Source organism: Salvelinus alpinus, chromosome 7 (assembly GCF_045679555.1).
Source record: "Salvelinus alpinus chromosome 7, SLU_Salpinus.1, whole genome shotgun sequence".
In the NCBI taxonomy this organism is placed as follows: domain Eukaryota; kingdom Metazoa; phylum Chordata; class Actinopteri; order Salmoniformes; family Salmonidae; genus Salvelinus; species Salvelinus alpinus.
The window spans coordinates 73,792,676-73,814,753 of NC_092092.1; the positions used below are offsets into that span (position 1 = coordinate 73,792,676).

Consider the following 22,078-nt stretch of genomic DNA (forward strand, 5'->3'; position numbering starts at 1 on the left):
TCATAATTTAGTTATTTTAAACCGAGTTATATCAGTTTATATCAGTATATTGCGATTTTCAGATATTTCTTTGTCCTGCGTTATGGTGAGTTGGACACGTCTTCGCCACATGGCTAATGTTTGCTGCTAATTCCTAAGTTGAAGACGGCAATCTACAACCGAGCAACGATGATTCTGGAGAAAGGACCACTTGCACAAGATTCTGATGGAAGCTCATCAAAAAGTAAGAACTATTTATGATGTTAATTCGTTGTTCTGTTGAAAAATGTAAAACTATTATTCGGCCATGAATTTCGGTGCGGTCTCGCTTTAGCGCACGCTGTATGTCGTAGTAACGTTAATTTTAAAAATCTAACACAGCGGTTGCATAAAGAACTAATGTATCTTTCATTTGCTGTCCAACCTGTATTTTTTTGTCAAGTTTATGATTAGTTATTGATTAGATTAGGTGCCTCTCCCAAGATTTCTCCCGACATTTTGTCGGCAGCTTGGCTACTATTCTCATTGTATAACCACAATTTGTGCCGCTAAATATGCACATTTTCAACCAAACAATATATGTATTGTGTAATATGATGTTATAGGACTGTCATCTGAAGAAGTTTGAGAAGGTTAGTGAAAAAACTAATATCTTTTGCTGGTTTATTCGTTATCGCTACTGTTGGCTTGAATCAATGCTGTTGTGTGGTTGGCTATTGTAGTAAGGTAATATAATGCTAAATTGTGTTTTCGCTGTAAAACACTTAAAGAATCTGAAATATTGGCTGGATTCACAAGATCTTTGTCTTTCATTTGCTGTACGCTGTGTATTTTTCATAAATGTTTTATGATGAGTATTTATGTAATTCACGTTTGCTCTCTGTAGTTATTCTAGTTGCTTTGGTGAGAGTTGTGATGGTGGCTGCAATGTAAAACTATGATTTATACCTGAAATATGCAAATTTTTCGAACAAAACATATGCTATACAATAAATATGTTATCAGACTGTCATCTGATGAAGTTGTTTCTTGGTTAGTGACTATTTATATCTTTATTTGGTCGAATTTGTGATAGCTACCTATGCAGGAAAAAAATGGTGGGAAAAAAAAGTTGTGTCTTTTGCTATGGTGATTAGCTAATAGAAATACATAGTGTCTTCCCTGTAAAACATTTAAAAAATCAGAAATGATGGCTGGATTCACAAGATGTGTATCTTTCATTTGGTGTCTTGGACTTGTGATTTCATGAACATTTTATTATATGATATCCCTGTGGCTTTAGGCTAGGCTATGCTAGTCAGCTTTTTTGATGGGGGGGATCCCGGATCCGGGTTTGTGACTCGTTAGAGGTTAATGAGAAGGTTGTGCTTGAAAGGATGCACATAACTCTGCAATGTTGGGTTGTATTGGAGAGAGTCTCAGTCTTAAAATCATTTTCCACACACAATCTGTGCCTGTATTTAGTTTATGCTAGTGAGGGCTGAGAATCCACTCTCACATAGGTACGTGGTTGCAAAGGCCATCAGTGTCTAAGTGTGATTTGCCAAGGCAGGATACTCTGAGCGCAGCCCTATCCAGAAATCTGGCAGTGGCTTCTGATTAAATTATATTTTCACAGAACCGCTTGTTGCAATTTCAATGAGGCTCTCTAGTTCAGATATCGGCAAGTGGACTGGAGGCTGGGCATGAAAGGGATAACGAATCCAGTTGTTTGTGTCATCCGTTTTGGGAAAGTACCTGCATAATTGCGCACCCAGCTCACTCAGGTGCTTCGCTATATCACATTTGACATTGCCCGTAAGCTTGAGTTAATTTGCACACAAAACATCATACAATGATGGAAGACCTGTGTGTTGTCTTTGTTAATGCAGACAGAGAAGAGCTCCAACTTCTTAATCATAGCCTCAATTTTGTCCCGCACATTGAACATAGTTGCGGAGAGTCCCTGTAATTCTAGATTCAGATCATTCAGGCGAGACAAAACATCACCCAGATAGGCCAGTCGTGTGAGAAACTCGTCATCGTGCAGGCAGTGAGACAAGTGAAAATTATGGTCAGTAAAGAAAACTTTAAGCTCGTCTCTCAATTTAAAAAAAACTGCCAATACTTTACCCCTTGATAACCAGCGCACTTCAGTATGTTGTAAAAGCGTTACATGGTCGCTGCCCATATCATTGCATAATGCAGAAAATATACGAGAGTTCAGGGGTCTTGATTTAACAAAGTAAACCATTTTCACTGTAGTGTCCAAGCTGTCAGGCATTCCCTTGGCAGCAAGAGCCTCTTGGTGGATGCTGCAGTGTACCCAAGTGGTGTTGGGAGCAACTGCTTGCACGCGCTTTACCACTCCAATATGTCTCCCTGTCATGGCTTTTGCGCCACCAATACAGACACAAACACATCTTGACCACCAAAGTCCATTTGATGTCACAAAGCTGTCCAGTACTTTAAAAATATCCTTTGTTGTCCTGGTTTCCAGTGGTTTGCAGAAGAGGATGTCTTCCTTAATTGACCCCCCATAAACGTAACGGACATATACCAGGAGCTGTGCCAGGCCCGCCACGTCTGTTGACTCATCCAGCTGTATGCATAGAATTCACTGGCTTGTATGCAAACCAGCACTTGTTTCAAAACATCACCTGTCATGTCACTGATACATTGTGAAAAAGTGTTGTTTGATGAAGGCATTGTCTGTATCGTTTTTTTGTCCTTTAACCCCAGCATTGTCCCAGCCATATACGCGGCAGCAGGAAGAATTAAGTCATCCACTATAGTATGGGGCTTGCCTGTCCTAGCCACTCGGTAGCTCACCATATAAGACGCTTCCGTGGCTTATTCTTCAAATTGTCATGTTTTGTTTCTAAAAGTCTGCGCAAGAGTGAAGGTTTCCCACGAGAGAGTAACGGTTTATGTGAGTGGATGTTAATTATTTGACTAGGCTACCTGTATTTGACACTGTTGTTATTTCGCTGAACACTAGATGGTTAAAATTTTATTTTTGGCAGTGAAACGAGGCCACTCTGGCGAGAGGGAAAAAAAAAAAATCACCCAAATGTATAGCCCTGTTGGAAAATATAAACATATTGTTTATTTTTTTTATTTTTAAGTGAATCACATTTTTATTTGGGGTACCCCCGACAGCATTGCGCATACCCCTGGTAGTTTGGGAAAACCTGACTCAGATAAATCAACGCATAGCTATTACCCTTTTCTCTGCTTTCCTCCTGTTCAGTTCTCTACTCTGCTGACTGGTGTAATAGTGGGCTGCTGCCACCAGAGGGCCCTCCCTGTCCCTACCTGATGGTGATCATTCTCTCTCCGTTCTTGTCTTTCTGCTTGTCCACATCGATGTGTGCTCCCGTCACGTCCTGTATAGCTGTGATGTTGCAGCCTCCTCTACCCATGATCCTCGACACCACCGAGGCCGGGACCGACAGCTTCTTGGACCTGCAGCCCGGAGAGAGAGAGATTCATATGGAGTTTAGAACCGGGCCAAAGCACAAGATCCATGGGGAGCCACAGACCTGACAACTTACTTTTCCTCATTGACTAAAACAGTGGTTCCCAACCAGGGGTACCTGGCCTATCCACAGGGGGGACTTGAGAAGACTCATGAGACCATAGGCTTACTGGTAAAATACACATGAGGGGGTACTTCAGGGGTACTCCAAGCAGAGCAAAATTCAGTTGGTGGTACAGTAACTGAAAAACGTTGGGAACCACTGGCCTAAAATGACCTATAGATTAACTTGAAGCATTTCCAGATGGATTTTATGGATGGTGTGTGTGTCTACCCACCGTCTCACCACCTCCTTCCAACCCTCCTCTCTCTTCTGTCCCCTCTTGGGGCTGGTGAGGCTCTTGCTGTTGGAGGATGTGACGGGTAGCGACATGGTCTTAAACTGAGACGGTACAGAGCTGCTGGGGGTCAACTCACTCATGTCTGGAGCTCTGAGAGGGGGGAGGGACAGAGGGGGATCGGGCGAGATGTGGGGGAGAGAAAGAGAAAGGGATAAAAGGTCAGATTCACAATTAATATGGTTGCTGTTTTTAACTACGTACTTGTATTAGAAATGTACTGTTCTGTGTGATTGGTGGTGCTTGACCAGCTCCTTTAGGAAAACTACAGTTCTAACTCAAACCAAAGGTGCTGCAGATCACTCACTTCTGTGTAGGTTTGGAGATGGAGACGGTGACTGGGTATAGCTGAGGACAGTGTCTCTTCTCTGGGCCTGGCTGCAGGCTGTGAGAGGGGCCCGAGGACGAAGAGGAGGAAGAGGAAGAGGAGGAAGAGGAGAGGTCAGGGAGGAAGTTGAGCTCCTGGCTCTTGCCCCCACTGCTGCTACTCTCACTGGCACAGTCGGTGCTGTCCAGGGGGTCTGAGTCGCTGGTGCCCCCTGCACCCCCAGCCCCGCCCCGCGGCTCCCCATGGATCTGGTTTGCCTTGTGCTGTGCCAGCACCACCTGCTGGACAGAGATGGAATTATCACTGATTAGACACCTTGATTGACTTGCTTTGACTGTTTGAGACGGTAGAATTTTGAAAGGAAATGTGTATGTATTTACAGCCTCAGAAAGAAGAAGAAAAAACACTGGCTTCACTCGTCCTTGAATTTAGCTACATTATATTTTACAGTCATGACCAGCAGTATGTGGACACCTGCTCGTCTAACAGCTCATTCCAAAATCATGGGGATTAATATGGAGTTGGTCCCCCTTTGCTGCTATAACAACCTCCCAACATCTAGTGGAAAACCAGACGAGTGAATATTGCTGCGGGGACTTGCTTCCATTCAGCCACAAGAGCATTAGTGAAGTCGGGCACTGATGTTGGGCGATTAGTCCGGGCTCAGTCGGCATTCCAATTCATCCCAAGGGTGTTAGATGGTGTTGAGGTCAGGGCTCTGTGCAGGCCAGTCAAATTCTTCCATACCGATCTCAAACCATTTCTGCATGGACCTCGCTTCATGCACAGGGGCATTGTCATGCTGAAACAGGAAAGGGCCTTCCCCAAACTGTTGCCACAAAGTTGGAAGCACAAAATCATCTAGAATGTCATTGTATGCTGTAGTGTTAAGATTTCCATTCACTGGAACAAGGGACCTAGCCTGAACCATGAAAAACAGCCCCAGACCAATATTCTTCCTCCACCAAACTTTACAGTTGACACTATGCATTGGGGCAGGTAGTGTTCTCCTGGCATCTGCCAAACCCAGATTCGTCTGTCGGACTGCCTGATGTGCGGCTGCTCGGCCATGAAAACCCATTTCAAAAAGCCCCAAACAAAACAGTTCTTGTGCTGAAGTTGCTTCCAGAGGCGGTTTGGAACTCGGTAGTGAGTGTTGAAACCGAGGACAAACTTTCTATGCGCTTCAGCACTCGGCGGTCACATTCTGTGAGCTTGTGTGGCCTACACTTTGCGGCTGAGCCATTGTTTCTCCTAGACTTTTCCACTTCACAATAACAGCACTTACAGTTGACCAGGGCAGCTCTAGCAGGGCAGAAAATTTGATGAACTGACTTACTGGAAAGGTGGCATCCTATGACGGTGCCATGTTGAAAGTCAGAGCTCTTCAGTAAGGACATTCTACCGCCAATGTTTGTCTATGGAGATTGCATTGCTATGTGCTCGATTTTATACACCTGTCAGCAATGTGTGTGGCTGAAATAGACAAATCCACTCATTTGAAGGGGTGTCCAGATACGTGTGTGTATGTGTATATATGTTTGGACACATCTAATCATTCAAGGGTTTTTCTTTATTTTTACATTGTAGAATAGTGACATCAAAACTATGAAACCAAAAAAAGTGTTAAACGAATCAAAAATATATTTTATATTTGAGATTCTTCAAAGTTGCCACCCTTTGCCTTGACAGCTTTGCACACTCTTGGCATTCTCTCAACCAGCTTCACCTGGAATGCTTTTTTAACAGTCTTGAAGGAGTTTCCACATATGCTGAGAACTTGCTGGCTGCTTTTCCTTCACTCTGCGGTCCAACTCATCCCGAACCATCTCAATTGGGTTGAGGTTGGGTGATTTTGGAGGCCAGGTCATCTGATGCAGCACTCCATCACTCTCCTTCTTGGTCAAACAGCCTGGAGGTGTGTTGGGTCATTGTCTTGTTAAAAAACTAATGATAGTCCCACTAAGCACAAACCAGATGGGATGGCGTATCGCTGCAGAATGCTGTGGTAGCCATGCTGGTTAAGTGTGCCTTGAATTCTAAATAAATTACAGACAGTGTCACCAGCAAAGCACCCTCACACCTCCTCCATGCTTCACGGTGGGAACCACACATGCAGAGATCATCCGTTCACTCACACCGTGTCTCACAAAGACACGGCGGTTTAAACCAAATATCTCAAATTTGGACTCATCAGACCAAAGCACAGATTTCCACCGGTCTAATGTCCATTGCTCATGTTTCTTGGCCCAAACAAGTCTCTTCTTCTTATTGGTGTCCTTTAGTAGTGGTTTCTTTGCAGCAATTCAACCATGAAGGCCTGATTCACGCAGTCTCCTCTGAACAGTTGATGTTGAGATGTGTCTGTTACTTTAACTCTGAAGCATTTATTTGGGCTGCAATTTCTGAGGCTGGTAACTCTAATGAACTGATCCTCTGCAGCAGAGGTAACTCTGGGTCTTCCTTTCCTGTGGCGGTCCTCATGAGAGCCAGTTTCATCCTAGCGCTTGATGGTTTTGCGACTGCACTTCAAGAAACTTGACATTTTCCTTATTGACTGACCTTCATGTCTTAAAGTAATTATGGACTGTCGTTCCTCTTTGCTTATTTGAGCCATAATATGGGCTTGGTCTTTTACCAAATAGAGCTATCTTCTGTATACCACCCCTACCTTGTCACAACAACTGATTGGCTCAAACGCATTAAGGAAAGAAATTCCACAAATTAACTTTTAACAAGGCACACCTGTTAATTGAAATGCATTCCAGGTGACTACCTCATGAAGCTGGTTGAGAGAATGCCAAGAGTGTGCAAAGCTGTCATCAAGTCAAAGGGTGGTTCTTTTGAAATATCTAAAAACATATTTTGAGGTGTTTAACACTTGATTCCATGCGTGTCATTTCATAGTTTTGATGTAGAAAAGCAAAACCCTTGAATGAGCAAGTGTGTCCAAACTTTTGACTGGTACTGTGTGTGTATTATATATATGTGTGTGTGCGTGTGCAAAATCTAAATGTGAATCTATACTTTAAATACACCAACCGCCAGTGGGTCCTGACGTATGATTGGTCAGTTACCTGTGGGTCCTGACGTATGATTGGTCAGTTACCTGTGGGTCCTGACGTATGATTGGTCAGTTACCTGTGGGTCCTGACGTATGATTGGTCAGTTACCTGTGGGTCCTGACGTATGATTGGTTAGTTACCTGTGGGTCCTGACGTATGATTGGTTAGTTACCTGTGGGTCCTGACGTATGATTGGTTAGTTACCTGTGGGTCCTGACGTATGATTGGTTAGTTACCTGTGGGTCCTGACATATGATTGGTTCGCTGGGGGAGGAGTCCTTGGTCTTGTTCTTCTTGCGGTTGGTGCTGGTCGTCGTGGCAACACTGGCCCTCTTCTTGCTGAACACAGAGCTGAAGGAGGGCGAGGTGGCGGGAATACCGATTGTGGTGGTAGTGGTCGCACTGGGGGGGTCGATGGGGGGGTCCACTTCTGAAGAGCGGGAGGGATGAACGTAGAGTTGAAGAGATCGTTCCACAATATTACATTGACATGCGTTTCCTTACTTTGAAAACAGTCTACGGACAAGGATTGACTGCAATCTACACTTAGCTTTTGTTAAACTAGCCACAGCAAACAAATGTTAATAATCAGCATTTTGGGAACAAAAGAATAGATATTGAAATTAAGATATAATTTACCCTCAGCGGAGTCATCCTGCTTCTGCATCTCACAGTCCTCCTCCCCCTCCTCGTTTGTCTTCTGCTCATCCTCTTCCTCCTCCTCCTCCTCCTGCTTTTTCTTCTGTTCCTCCTTCTTCTTCTTGCGTTTCTCCTTGCGTTTCTCTCTCTTGGCGGCCAGGGCCTGCTTCTTGCTCTCCTCTCTGGACTTCTCCAGGTCCAGCTCCTTGAGGAGAATGCTGGCGTTCTTGTTGGCCTCTGCAGCCTGCTGGTCTTTGGCTTTGACGATGGTCTCCATGCACTGGTGGCACTTCTTCAACAACTCCTGAGAGAGAGGAGGGAGAGAGAACCGTTAGGGTTATGCTTTGACGATGGTCTCCATGCACTGATGGCACTTCTTCAACAACTCCTGAGAGCAAGGGAGGGATGGAGAGAGTTGGTGGAGTTAGTGGACACAACTCTTTCTAACCCACTGCCATACTTATACAAGATATGGCGCATTTGACAGTCAATGATATCCAGCCAACATACAAGCTCAAAGAGTGACCATTCCAAACCGGTGGAGGTGTTACCTTGTCAGCGATGGTGGCGATGTATCTCATACACTCAATGTCTGAGGGGAACTGGTTGACCTCCTTTACCAGGTACTGAACCACCTTTACATGACCCTGAGAAACACAGACAAGGGGAGAGAGAAGATGAAAGATAACTGTAAAATAGGCCAATATTGTTTCAGGCTGGGAGCAGTAAAGGTATGGGGAAGACTGTAGGACCTAGTACTGGAACTAGGTAGTGAGAGGGCCAGGTGTTGCAGAGGGGAAGGGTCAACCTGCGACACGACCTACCTTACGGAAGGCAGCCATGAGCGGTGTGATCTTGCGGTTGTCTGCAGCGTCTACGTCGGCCCCAGCCTGCACCAGCAGCTGAACCACGTCAAAATGGCCGCCGTTGGCCGCCAGCCACAGAGGTGTGTTCCCTTTCTTATTGCGCACGTCAATGTGAGCCCCTCTGGAGAAGGGAGGAAAACAGGGACAAGAGATAAACACAGGATAAAAAGATGAACGAGAGAATCAAAACATTACCTTTTAGGGAAATTGCTGGCTTCAAAATTAATACTCAGACAAAGACCTTGATTAATTCAGAATGATTGATTAGTTGGTTTAATGCCCACCTGTTGATGAGCAGCTCACAGAACTTGTAGTGGCCCTTGTCTGCAGCGATGGTGAGGGCTGTGTCTCGGGACGAGGGGACAGGAGGGGCGTTGACGTCAGCCCCTTTATCCAGCAGCACCCGGCCCACTTCAGCATAGCCCCCCGACGCTGCCTCCATCAGAGGGGTCAGACCAGTCTACCAGGGGAGGGGGACATCACATGTACAATATGGGGCAAATCCCTCAAACACTTAGTCAGGCACTGGGAGACGGAGTGACAATTCTCTAGTTAGGATTCACCAGAGCCTATATGTAACTTGGCTCTGGACTTGATATACTGCTATAATATGGACCGCTAACGGTTCTGTCTCCTCACCTTGGCTCTGTGCTCTACGTTGGCCTTGCGGTCCAGCAGCAGACTGACCACCTCAGCGCGGCCCTGGAAGCAGGCCAGAGTCAGAGCCGTGTTCCTGTTAGTCTCGATCTGAGCGTTGATGTCTGAGCCCATGTCCAGCAGCAGCTTGACCGCTGGTACGTGACCGTTCATCGCTGCCAGCATCAGGGGAGAGATACCCAGCTTACTGCCAGTCCTACAGACAGAGAGAAAGAGATCGAGGGAGGATTTTATCAATTGGTGAGAGACGTGAGGGACTTTCACTACCAAAGATGCAGTCATCATTCATTTAAATAACCCAGTGCACGTTTCTGATGTAAGAAATGCTATTTCATAAATAAATGTATTTGGTCAAGACCTGGGAAAGTAGTGGTATCAGTTAAGAGAAAACAAGTTGGTCCCGTCCCATACCTGGAGTTGATCTCTGAGCCGGCGTTGAGAAGGATCTTGATGATGTTGACATAGCCTCCAGACGCCGCCAGGCTCAAAGGGGTGTAGTCTGACACGTTACGATGTTCTTTATTAGCTCCTCGCAACAGCAACAACTCCACCACCTAGGAGAGGAGACAGGGAAATGTAAGTCTATTGTTTTCTCAATATACCTATTTCTGTGAAAGGGGAGTTGATTTAGTTTCAATGTGGTGATTCATAGAAAAGAAGTGAGCGTGTACCATAGAATTACACACTAGAAACACATTTAAATCAGATGTCTGGTGTACCTCTTGTCGTCCCCCTGAGCAGGCCAGGGAGAGGGGCGTGTCTTTGGTTCTCTCTGACTGGGCCTCTATGTCACCCCCTTTATCCAGAAGGAGCTCCACCACCCCTACGTGGCCCGCTGTCGCAGCCAGGATCAGAGGGGTGAACCCTGGGGAGAGGACGAGGAGAGGAGGGGGTCACAACCAGATATACAGATTCACCCAATACAATGTGAAGCACTTTGAACACTGTATAAATCCTGTCTTGGATGTATGAAAAAAATATTCCTGATTAATCAGAAAATAAAAGATGTCTGACGGATATACAGGCCCGACTAACATTTAGAATGAACAGTAACTTTGTGTGTTACCCTTCTTGTCGCGATGCTCGATGTTGGCTCCTCGTGCGATGAGAACAGACACCAGCTCCTCGTGTCCTCCGGCACATGCCAGCGTCAGCGCAGTGTCATGGTTACTCTCCGTCTGAAAGGAGAGGGACACACACACACACATTTACAACAACGCTGTGTGTAGGTGTGTCTCAGTCTTAAATGTGTGTGTGTGACCATCGGCTTTACAGTACATGAGCATCGATATCCACAGCGTATGTGTGTGTGTGTGAACAGTGACTTACGTGTGCGTCGATGTCCACAGAGGGGTAGAGGGGCAGTGGGGAGGGGGGTGAGCCCATATTGGAGGGGGTCTGTGACAGGGGGTCAGACAGGGGGGTTGGAGATGTTGTAGTGTTCAACATGGGTACTCTGCTGCCCACCGCTGCTGGAACACAGAAAGAAAAGGAGAGAAAGGGAAAAGTATCTGTTACTTTTCAGGCCTTTCTTCTGAGGAATTTGTGTATCAGTATTGTTCTTTCAAATCAGTGCAGTTGAAGGAAAGGAGACAAGAAGTATTCTAAGGAGGAAATTAGTTAAGACTTGAGATGCACCCACCCACAGCAGGTAGAACAGCTGTAAGACCACGCTACGCTGCACCCACTCACCTGCCATGATGTCATCCAGCGTGTCTGTAAGCGTCTGGGCGGGCGTAGCCACCATGAGTCCGTCTGGGGCCTGCTGCCCTACCATCCCTGGTCCTAACCCCTGACCTTGACCCAGCATCTGCTGGCCCACCAGTACCCTCTGCAGCTCAGGGCTGGTACTGCCAGGGCAGGGGTAGTCAGTTGGGCATGGGCTGTACTCAGGTAAGGGCTGGATGGGCACAAAGGCAGTCTGGAGGGGGGGAGGAGGGGGGTGGAGATGGGAGTGGGGGGAGCATAGGGGATGGGGTGAGGGCGAGGGGGGCAGGGGGGGCTGCAGTCCATCCCTGTAGAGGATGGTGTCCACCTGGGGTAGTTTAGCGTAATCTTCCACCTCGTCATCATCATCATCATCCTCATCTTCGTCATCCTGGAATAGGAATGAGGCAAACTTCTACAAATTAAGCATCTAAAAGAAACAGATCTCAAAAACAGCAGGAATGTGATCAGGACAGCTTAAGTCTGGAAAATTATGATTAGACACCAGGGGGACGACGGTCGTGTCTCTACTAGACACCAGGGGGACGACGGTCGTGTCTCTACTAGACACCAGGGGGACGACGGTCGTGTCTCTACTAGACACCAGGGGGACGACGGTCGTGTCTCTATTAGACACCAGGGGGACGACGGTCGTGTCTCTATTAGACACCAGGGGGACGACGGTCGTGTCTCTATTAGACACCAGGGGGACGACGGTCGTGTTTCTATTAGACACCAGGGGGACGACGGTCGTGTTTCTATTAGACACCAGGGGGACGACGGTCGTGTTTCTATTAGACACCCGGGGGACGACGGTCGTGTCTCTACTCGACACCAGGGGGACGACGGTCGTGTCTCTACTCGACACCAGGGGGACGACGGTCGTGTCTCTCCTCGACAACAGGGGGACGACGGTCGTGTCTCTACTCGACACCAGGGGGACGACGGTCGTGTCTCTATTAGACACCAGGGGGACGACGGTCGTGTCTCAATTAGACACCAGGGGGACGACGGTCGTGTCTCTATTAGACACCAGGGGGACGACGGTCGTGTCTCTATTAGACACCAGGGGGACGACGGTCGTGTCTCTATTAGACACCAGGGGGACGACGGTCGTGTCTCTATTAGACACCAGGGGGACGACGGTCGTGTCTCTATTAGACACCCGGGGGACGACGGTCGTGTCTCTACTCGACACCAGGGGGACGACGGTCGTGTCTCTACTCGACACCAGGGGGACGACGGTCGTGTCTCTACTCGACACCAGGGGGACGACGGTCGTGTCTCTACTCGACACCAGGGGGACGACGGTCGTGTCTCTATTAGACACCAGGGGGACGACGGTCGTGTCTCAATTAGACACCAGGGGGACGACGGTCGTGTCTCTATTAGACACCAGGGGGACGACGGTCGTGTCTCTATTATACACCAGGGGGACGACGGTCGTGTCTCTATTAGACACCAGGGGGACGACGGTCGTGTCTCTATTAGACACCAGGGGGATCGACGGTCGTGTCTCTATTAGACACCAGGGGGACGACGGTCGTGTCTCTATTAGACACCAGGGGGACGACGGTCGTGTCTCTATTAGACACCAGGGGGACGACGGTCGTGTCTCTATTAGACACCAGGGGGACGACGGTCGTGTCTCTATTAGACACCAGGGGGACGACGGTCGTGTCTCTATTAGACACCAGGGGGACGACGGTCGTGTCTCTATTAGACACCAGGGGGACGACGGTCGTGTCTCTATTAGACACCAGGGGGACGACGGTCGTGTTTCTACTAGACACCAGGGGGACGACGGTCGTGTCTCTACTAGACACCAGGGGGACGACGGTCGTGTCTCTACTAGACACCAGGGGGACGACGGTCGTGTCTCTACTCGACACCAGGGGGACGACGGTCGTGTCTCTACTAGACACCAGGGGGACGACGGTCGTGTCTCTATTAGACACCAGGGGGACGACGGTCGTGTCTCTATTAGACACCAAGGGGACGACGGTCGTGTCTCTATTAGACACCAGGGGGACGACAGTCGTGTTTCTATTAGACACCAGGGGGACGATATTAGATACCATGGGGTGATAGTTGTGTTTCTATTAGATACCAGGGGGTGATAGTTGGAGTGATATTAGATACCAGGGGGTGATATTATTAGACACCAGTGGGTGATATTATTAGACACCAGTGGGTGATATTATTAGACACCAGGGGGTGATATTATTAGACACCAGGGGGTGATATTATTAGACACCAGGGGGTGATATTAGACACCAGGGGGTGATATTATTAGACACCAGGGGGTGATATTATTAGACACCAGGGGGTGATATTACATACCAGGGGGTGATATTATTAGACACCAGGGGGTGATATTATTAGACACCAGGGGGTGATATTACATACCAGGGGGTGATATTACATACCAGGGGGAAAATGCCAGAAAAGCAGAAACTCCTGACTACTCAGAATAAACAGACCACCGCCAACAACTCCTAACCTCCTCATCATCCTCTTCTTCCTCCTCCTCCTCTCTGTTCTCCTCGTCAGACCCGGTGTCCGACCCGGGCTGTGGGTGCGTGTTAACCCCTGGTGGTGCTGTGAGGACCCCGGGCATGGTAGTGTTGGCCCCTTCCCACGGCCCTGGTCCCGGGCCCTGGCCTGCCTCCTGCTCTTCCTTCAGGCCCTTGGCCTCCATGTACTCTTTGGTGAACTGCTGCTGGGTCTTCAACTGCAGCTGGCGCTCCACCTTCTGCAGCTCCTTCAGGATCTTCTTCTTCTTCTGGACCTAGAGGACACACGCCACAGGGGGGATCAGACCCATAGTTCTATGTTCAGGTCTCGCTCATCCATTGGATGAGAGATTTCATAGACCCATCAGATCCTATCAGACCTAGGTGGTGTTCATTAGGCACTTGGTTCTGGGGACCCCAAGGTGTCCACATTTTGGTTTTTGCCCGAGCACCACACAGCTGATTCAAAAAAATATTTATTATTTGAATCATTTTGCTCAGGCAAACACCAAAACGTGCACCCCTTGGGGTCCCCAGGACCAAGTTTGGGAAACGCTGGTCTATGACCTCATCAATAATTCAATAGGATCTCTGTGTTCCTATACCTACGAATGATCATCCGTCTGCTCTCACCTGCTCCTCCCGGCTCTTCTTCAGCTCTTCAATCTTGTCTTTGGTGAGCGGCTCTCCCTGAATGAGTTCCAGAGACTGCAGCTGGGCCTTCTCTATGGCTGAGATCCTCTGGCCCAGCTCATTAAGCTTCCCCTCTGTCTCCTCCACGATACACTCCAGGGGCTGGCACAGGTGGAAGGGGGGCAAGGCCTCTGCATCCCCGGGCCCCGGGCCGGGACGTACCCCTCCTGGACTGGAGGGGCTGGGAGGGATGGCAGCGTGTCTCTGCTTTGACGAACCTGGAGAAGAGGGATGGGGGAAGAGGGATGAGAAGGATTGAGGGAGAAAGGGATGAGAGGAAGATTAGGTCACACTACAATGAAGTCAATTCCTCATCAGTTGAAGTCACGTCATCGTTAGACACTTTTGATAAGTATACTGAACCAAAATAAACACAACATGTTTCATGAGCTGAAAAAAATTATCCCAGAAATGTTCCATATGCACAAAAAGCACATTTCTCTCAAATGTTGTGCACAAATTTGTTTACATCCCTGTTAATGTGCATTTATCCTTTGCCATCGATCCACCTGACAGGTGTGGCATATCAAGAAACAGCATGATCATTACAAAGATGCACCTTGTGCTGGGGGCAATAAAAGGCCACAAATGTGCAGTTGTGTCACAACACAATGCCACAGATGTCTCAGGTTTTGATGGAGTGTGCAATTGGCATGCTGACTGCAGGAATGTCCAACAGAGCTGTTGCCAGAGACCTGAACGTAAATTTCTCTACCATAAGCCGCCTCCAGCGTCATTTTAGAGAATTTGGAAGTACGTGCAACCGGCCTCACAACCGCAGAACACGTGTATGGCAATTTGAATGCACAGAGACACCGTGATGATATCCTGAGGCCCATTGTCGTGCCATTCATCTGCCTCCATCACCTAATGTTTCAGCATGATAATGTACGGCCCCATGTCACAAGGATCTGTACACAATTCCAGGAAGCTGAAAATGTCCCAGTTCTTCCATGACATGTCTCCCATTGAGCAAGTTTGGAATGCTCTGGATCAACATGTACGACAGCGTGTTCCAGTTCCCGCCAATATCCAGCAACTTCGCAGAGCCATTGAAGAGGAGTGGGACAACATTCAACAGGCCACAATCAACAGCCTGATCAACTCTATGCGAAGGAGATGTGTCGCGCTGCATGAGACAAGTGGTGGTCACACCAGATACTGACTGGTTCTGACCACGCCCCTACTTTTTTTTTTTTAAGCCATCTGTGACCAACAGATGCATATCTGTATTCCCAGTCATGTGAAATCCATAGAGTAGGACCTAATTCATTTAATTTGACTGATTTCCTTATATGAACTGTAACTCAGTAAAATCTGGGAAATTGTTGCATGTTGCATTTATATTTTTGTTCAGTATAGAACTGGCCAGGCCAAGGCTCCCCGTTCTTAACTGGCCAGGCCAAGGCTCCCCGTTCTTAACTGGCCAGGCCAAGGGGCTCCCCGTTCTTAACTGGCCAGGCCAAGGGGCTCCCCGTTCTTAACTGGCCAGGCCAAGGGGCTCCCCGTTCTTAACTGGCCAGGCCAAGGGGCTCCCCGTTCTTAACTGGCCAGGCCAAGGGGCTCCCCGTTCTTAACTGGCCAGGCCAAGGGGCTCCCCGTTCTTAACTGGCCAGGCCAAGGGGCTCCCCGTTCTTAACTGGCCAGGCCAAGGGGCTCCCCGTTCTTAACTGGCCAGGCCAAGGGGCTCCCCGTTCTTAACTGGCCAGGCCAAGGCTCCCCGTTCTTAACTGGCCAGGCTCCCTGTTTTACCTTTGCTGGTGACGGGTGGCGGGGGCGTGGTGACGTTGGAGGGGGCTCTGTCTGGCTCCTGGGGGGGCACCACCATGGCCAGGGCCTGGAATGGGACACGAGGAACCTGGGGATAGATGAGTGGTCGTAAAACATCAACCACTTTGACAACTAGTTAAACACAATTTCCATGCTGACCATTTCCTGTTTCAATAGCACAAAACTATTTCATGAAAAACATTTAACCTGAGAGGGGTCTTGTGAGGGGGGTGTGAGTTGGCAGAAGTCGGGCGCGGGGACAGACAGGATGTTGTTAGGGAAGTCTAGCAGGTAGGACACCACGTTGGTGTGGCCGCCCTTAGCAGCTTCGATCAGCATTGTCGAGCCGTCCTATTGGAGGAGAAACAGGAAGTGAGTGTAAGTCTGCATGAGGCTTCAAAGTTCACTTTTTCTATTCTGATACTGTTGTTACTATGACTGAGTTGAACAGACTTATGAGTTTGATGGTGTTGTTTGATGATGGTGTGTGTGTTTCCTACCTTCAGTCTGTGTGTGGGGTCAGGTGTGTGTGTTTCCTACCTTCAGTCTGTGTGTGGGGTCAGGTGTGTGTGTTTTCTACCTTCAGTCTGTGTGTGGGGTCAGGTGTGTGTGTGTGTGTGTGTGTGTGTGTGTGTGTGTGTGTGTGTGTGTTTTCTACCTTCAGTCTGTGTGTGGGGTCAGGTGTGTGTGTGTGTGTTCTCTACCTTCAGTCTGTGTGGGGTCAGGTGTGTGTGTGTGTGTGTGTTTTCTACCTTCAGTCTGTGTGTGGGGTCAGCTCCGTGCGTCAGCAGCAGCTCTACCACAGCCAGGTGTCCTCCAGCGCAGGCCAGAGACACCACCGTGTGGTCCTTGTTAGCCGTTGCTCTGTTCACATTAGCACCTGGACACAAAACACAAGAAACTTTCACTTTAAATTCACTTCTAAGAATCAATTGTTTCATAACAACAATAGTTCAAAATGAATGTAGATCCTATATGAGGGACTTGAACTTGTTTTTTAATGCAGTCTAAGCCAAAGAATATTAGAACCAGGGGTTGGAACCAGTTCAAGAAAACAGAACCGAAAATAACAACATTGAGGAACGAAGGAAATTCTGGAACAGAAGGGTTATTTTAAAAGCATGGGGCCTGGTAAAACACGGGGCCTGGTAAAACACATTATTTTACGTTCCCAAGCATTGTTTTTTTCAGTCCCACAGAAAACACCACCAAAGAAGCTATGCAAAGCACTCACTCTGACTTCACCTACTCCTTCCAGTGGCTGCCATAGTTGGACATTGTTTTAACGAGGGCATTGTAGAGGGTTTAAAAAAAGATGCAGTCTAACCTAACCCACCCTTGCTGATGAGGAACTGCACGGTGCAGAGGTGTCCTGCTCTGGCTGCCTTCATCAGGGGTGTCCTCCCCCCCTCAGACTCATGCTCCTGGAGAACAAACAAACAGGACGTGGATTTTAGGAGAGGACATGGGTCCACACACACACAGTTTGGTATTGCTATCCTTGTGGGGACCAAAGAATTGATTCCCATCCTAAATTCTATTTTCCTTAAGCCCTAAATCTAACCCTAAGCCTAACCCCAACCTTAATTCTAACCCCCAAGCCTAAAATAGTAATGTCCGAATGTTATAGTTTTACTATCCTTGTGAGGACTTCTGGTACCAACAAGGACAGTAAAACAAACACACACACAGACTGATATGGTGACAGGGAAGATAAAACACAGGGAAGATAAATCAGAAAGGGAGATGGTGACAGAATGAAAGAGCTAACAGGGAAGATAAATCAGAAAGGGAGATGGTGACAGACAGAGTGAGAGATAACAGGTGTTTGTGTACCAGATCGGCTCCAGTCTGCAGTAGAACGTCGGCCACGTCAGTGTGTCCGTTCTCACACGCGTACGTCAGCGCTGTGTCTCCTGTCGCCGTGGTAGCGTGCACGTTTGCCCCTATAGAGAGTTCAGAGTTCAGAGCAGACCAAATAAACTAACATGCCCTGTTAAAAAAGGTAGAAGTTGTCAACTTTAGTTACAACAGCCATCTAGTTTCTAGGCTAAGGCCTGGAGTCTCACATAAGTACCCTACAAAAATACTAAAGATCAAACAAAGAATCCTCAGTATTTGACCAGCTCCAGGTGTGTATGTACCTGCAGCCAGGAGGTATTTGACCAGCTCCAGGTGTGTATGTACCTGCAGCCAGGAGGTATTTGACCAGCTCCAGGTGTGTATGTACCTGCAGCCAGGAGGTATTTGACCAGCTCCAGGTGTGTATATACCTGCAGCCAGGAGGTATTTGACCAGCTCCAGGTGTGTATGTACCTGCAGCCAGGAGGTATTTGACCAGCTCCAGGTGTGTATGTACCTGCAGCCAGGAGGTATTTGACCAGCTCCAGGTGTGTATGTACCTGCAGCCAGGAGGTATTTGACCAGCTCCAGGTGTGTATGTACCTGCAGCCAGGAGGTATTTGACCAGCTCCAGGTGTGTATGTACCTGCAGCCAGGAGGTATTTGACAAGCTCCAGGTGTGTATGTACCTGCAGCCAGGAGGTATTTGACCAGCTCCAGGTGTGTATGTACCTGCAGCCAGGAGGTATTTGACCAGCTCCAGGTGTGTATGTACCTGCAGCCAGGAGGTATTTGACCAGCTCCAGGTGTGTATGTACCTGCAGCCAGGAGGTATTTGACCAGCTCCAGGTGTGCATGTACCTGCAGCCAGGAGGTATTTGACCAGCTCCAGGTGTGTATGTACCTGCAGCCAGGAGGTATTTGACCAGCTCCAGGTGTGTATATACCTGCAGCCAGGAGGTATTTGACCAGCTCCAGGTGTGTATGTACCTGCAGCCAGGAGGTATTTGACCAGCTCCAGGTGTGTATGTACCTGCAGCCAGGAGGTATTTGACCAGCTCCAGGTGTGTATATACCTGCAGCCAGGAGGTATTTGACCAGCTCCAGGTGTGTATGTACCTGCAGCCAGGAGGCATTTGACCAGCTCCAGGTGTGTATGTACCTGCAGCCAGGAGGTATTTGACCAGCTCCAGGTGTGTATGTACCTGCAGCCAGGAGGTATTTGACCAGCTCCAGGTGTGTATGTACCTGCAGCCAGGAGGTATTTGACAAGCTCCAGGTGTGTATGTACCTGCAGCCAGGAGGTATTTGACCAGCTCCAGGTGTGTATGTACCTGCAGCCAGGAGGTATTTGACCAGCTCCAGGTGTGTATGTACCTGCAGCCAGGAGGTATTTGACCAGCTCCAGGTGTGCATGTACCTGCAGCCAGGAGGTATTTGACCAGCTCCAGGTGTGTATGTACCTGCAGCCAGGAGGTATTTGACCAGCTCCAGGTGTGTATGTACCTGCAGCCAGGAGGTATTTGACCAGCTCCGGGTGTGTATGTACCTGCAGCCAGGAGGTATTTGACCAGCTCCAGGTGTGTATATACCTGCAGCCAGGAGGTATTTGACCAGCTCCAGGTGTGCATGTACCTGCAGCCAGGAGGTATTTGACCAGCTCCAGGTGTGTATGTACCTGCAGCCAGGAGGTATTTGACCAGCTCCAGGTGTGTATGTACCTGCAGCCAGGAGGTATTTGACCAGCTCCAGGTGTGCATGTACCTGCAGCCAGGAGGTATTTGACCAGCTCCAGGTGTGTATGTACCTGCAGCCAGGAGGTATTTGACCAGCTCCAGGTGTGTATGTACCTGCAGCCAGGAGGTATTTGACCAGCTCCAGGTGTGTATGTACCTGCAGCCAGGAGGTATTTGACCAGCTACAGGTGTGTATGTACCTGCAGCCAGGAGGTATTTGACCAGCTCCAGGTGTGCATGTACCTGCAGCCAGGAGGTATTTGACCAGCTCCAGGTGTGTATGTACCTGCAGCCAGGAGGTATTTGACCAGCTCCAGGTGTGTATGTACCTGCAGCCAGGAGGTATTTGACCAGCTCCAGGTGTGTATGTACCTGCAGCCAGGAGGTATTTGACCAGCTCCAGGTGTCCCTCCTGTGCAGCCTCCATGAGAGGAGTGGAGCAGCCCAGCTCGATGTCGGCCCCGGCCTTGATGAGGAAGTCAGCCACCTCCAGGAACCCTCCACAGCAGGACAGCGTCAGGGCTGTCTCCTGCGTCTCCTCTGTCTGGGCGTTGATGTTGGCACCTGGAGGGGGAGGGAGGAGAGAGATGGAGAGAGAAATAGAGAGATGGAGAGAGAAATAGAGAGATGGAGAGAGAGGTAAGTATCTATATTAGGAGTGACTCTCACCAACAGGCCTGACAAAGCACTTCATTACACACAATAACATAGTATACATGCAACATCATTGAACAGTGTGCAGGTATCCATTTATCTGCCAGTTGATTACCCTGAGCCAGTAGCAGGGCCACCATCTCTTCATGACCTTCTCTGGCTGCCTCCATCAGAGGGGTGTAACCTTCATCATTCACCTGGACACATTAAAACATACACTGTTACAGGACTCAGTGGCTGAATCCCAAAACCCACTTCCCCTCCATTTGCACAAGTGTCCCAAAGCTGAAGGAGTGAAAATGATCAAGGGCGTAGGGGCGAGTTAACCCCTCCAGTAGGCACTTCGACTGACCCTGCAACACTGCCGCTTCCACAGCGAAGTGGAATCCCACAAGCCACTGCATTGATTTATGCAATTTCACAAAAGAATGGAGAGGCGTGCCTAATTATATGACACGTGCATTGGTTTGTCTGATGTCGAGACTTGACATGTAAAAGCAAAAAAAATACCCCCCAAATTAAACATTTAACTATTACTGAGGGTTAAATCCCTCAGTAACAACAGGGGGGGGGGTTTGTTCATTTTAATTTCATGCTTGTTTTATTATTTAAAAATGGAACATGAATTGCATGGTGTAAGTCAGGACTGTGTTCTGAAGCTGATGGATTTACTGAGCCCCTCGCCACTCTCTGGAAGTCACCCTCAGTGTGACAACGCAGGTTCCTCAGAGCGGGTTGGGAGGGTTTGGGATTCGCCATCTCTCTGTGTGACCCTAACCCTCATTCACCCACACACATATTAAAACATCCACTGGTTTGGGACTGTGTGTTGCTACTCGCCTCCTCTAGGTTGGCCCCTCTCTCTATGAGCAGAGCTGCTAGATCTACATGCCCGCCGCAGGCTGCCAGGGTGAGGGGCGACTCGAAGGAGTCAGCTGGCATGTTGACCTGCGCCCCGCTGTCCAACAGCAGCCGTGCCACCTCCACATGCCCATCCTGGGACAGGAAGAGCACACACACACACAGGGACAACATAAGCACCTGAGTTGGTTATGACAGAGTTACACACACATTCTCACACACAAGCAGGGAGAGAGGAGATATTGGGTTGGGTCATATGCTCGCCATGCAGGGAGAGAGGAGAGAGGGGCTGTGTGTTGGGTCATATGCTCACCATGCAGGGAGAGAGGGGCTGTGTGTTGGGTCATATGCTCACCATGCAGGGAGAGAGGGGCTGTGTGTTGGGTCATATGCTCACCATGCAGGGAGAGAGGAGAGAGGGGCTGTGTGTTGGGTCATATGCTCACCATGCAAGCTTCCATCAGCGCTGTGTGCATCTCATCTGTCTTATGCTCCTGATCTGCCCCGGCTTCCAGCAGAAACCTCACCATGTCCAGATGACCTATATATATATATATATATATATATATATATATATATATATATATATATATATATATATAGAGAGAGAGAGAGAGAGAGAGGGTGCGGAGGAGAGAGAGAGGGTGCGGAGGAGAGAGAGAGAGAGAGAGGGCAGGGGAGAGAGAGAGAGAGGGCAGGGGAGAGAGAGAGAGAGGGCAGGGGAGAGAGAGAGGGCAGGGGAGAGAGAGAGGGCAAGGGAGAGAGAGAGAGGGCGGGCGGGAGAAGGAGAGAGGGCGGGCAGGGGAGAAGGAGAGAGAAGCAGAGATTGTTATTTTGTTGTCTGAGACTATGAAGGTTGCATTGGGGGGGTGATGAGAGCGAGCCCCACATGAAAACATCTAAAACA

General features: G+C 48.6%; 1 protein-coding gene across 19 annotated transcripts in view; it reads right to left on the reverse strand.

Annotated features, from left to right (window-relative positions):
• Positions 1 to 22,078, reverse strand: part of LOC139581639 (ankyrin repeat and KH domain-containing protein 1-like) — a 63,015-nt gene that overhangs the window by 10,277 nt on the left and 30,660 nt on the right. For 5 of the 19 annotated variants that reach the window (XM_071411614.1, XM_071411608.1, XM_071411604.1 and 2 more), the window contains 25 exons: positions 21,618 to 21,712; positions 21,151 to 21,312; positions 20,426 to 20,507; positions 20,029 to 20,220; positions 17,915 to 18,024; positions 17,406 to 17,502; positions 16,831 to 16,958; positions 16,286 to 16,429; positions 16,061 to 16,166; positions 14,249 to 14,526; positions 13,603 to 13,890; positions 11,085 to 11,511; positions 10,722 to 10,864; positions 10,459 to 10,570; positions 10,112 to 10,257; positions 9,804 to 9,946; positions 9,375 to 9,588; positions 9,020 to 9,195; positions 8,694 to 8,856; positions 8,421 to 8,516; positions 7,870 to 8,173; positions 7,467 to 7,660; positions 4,145 to 4,446; positions 3,778 to 3,930; positions 3,277 to 3,426 (listed from right to left, as the gene is read on the reverse strand). In XM_071411614.1, coding sequence (XP_071267715.1) covers positions 3,277 to 3,426; positions 3,778 to 3,930; positions 4,145 to 4,446; positions 7,467 to 7,660; positions 7,870 to 8,173; positions 8,421 to 8,516; positions 8,694 to 8,856; positions 9,020 to 9,195; positions 9,375 to 9,588; positions 9,804 to 9,946; positions 10,112 to 10,257; positions 10,459 to 10,570; positions 10,722 to 10,864; positions 11,085 to 11,511; positions 13,603 to 13,890; positions 14,249 to 14,526; positions 16,061 to 16,166; positions 16,286 to 16,429; positions 16,831 to 16,958; positions 17,406 to 17,502; positions 17,915 to 18,024; positions 20,029 to 20,220; positions 20,426 to 20,507; positions 21,151 to 21,312; positions 21,618 to 21,712 — 4,405 coding nt within the window. The remainder of the gene's footprint in view (positions 1 to 3,276; positions 3,427 to 3,777; positions 3,931 to 4,144; positions 4,447 to 7,466; positions 7,661 to 7,869; positions 8,174 to 8,420; positions 8,517 to 8,693; positions 8,857 to 9,019; positions 9,196 to 9,374; positions 9,589 to 9,803; positions 9,947 to 10,111; positions 10,258 to 10,458; positions 10,571 to 10,721; positions 10,865 to 11,084; positions 11,512 to 13,602; positions 13,891 to 14,248; positions 14,527 to 16,060; positions 16,167 to 16,285; positions 16,430 to 16,830; positions 16,959 to 17,405; positions 17,503 to 17,914; positions 18,025 to 20,028; positions 20,221 to 20,425; positions 20,508 to 21,150; positions 21,313 to 21,617; positions 21,713 to 22,078) is intronic. The other 14 variants (XM_071411618.1, XM_071411609.1, XM_071411605.1 and 11 more) reach the window with 12 other exon arrangements.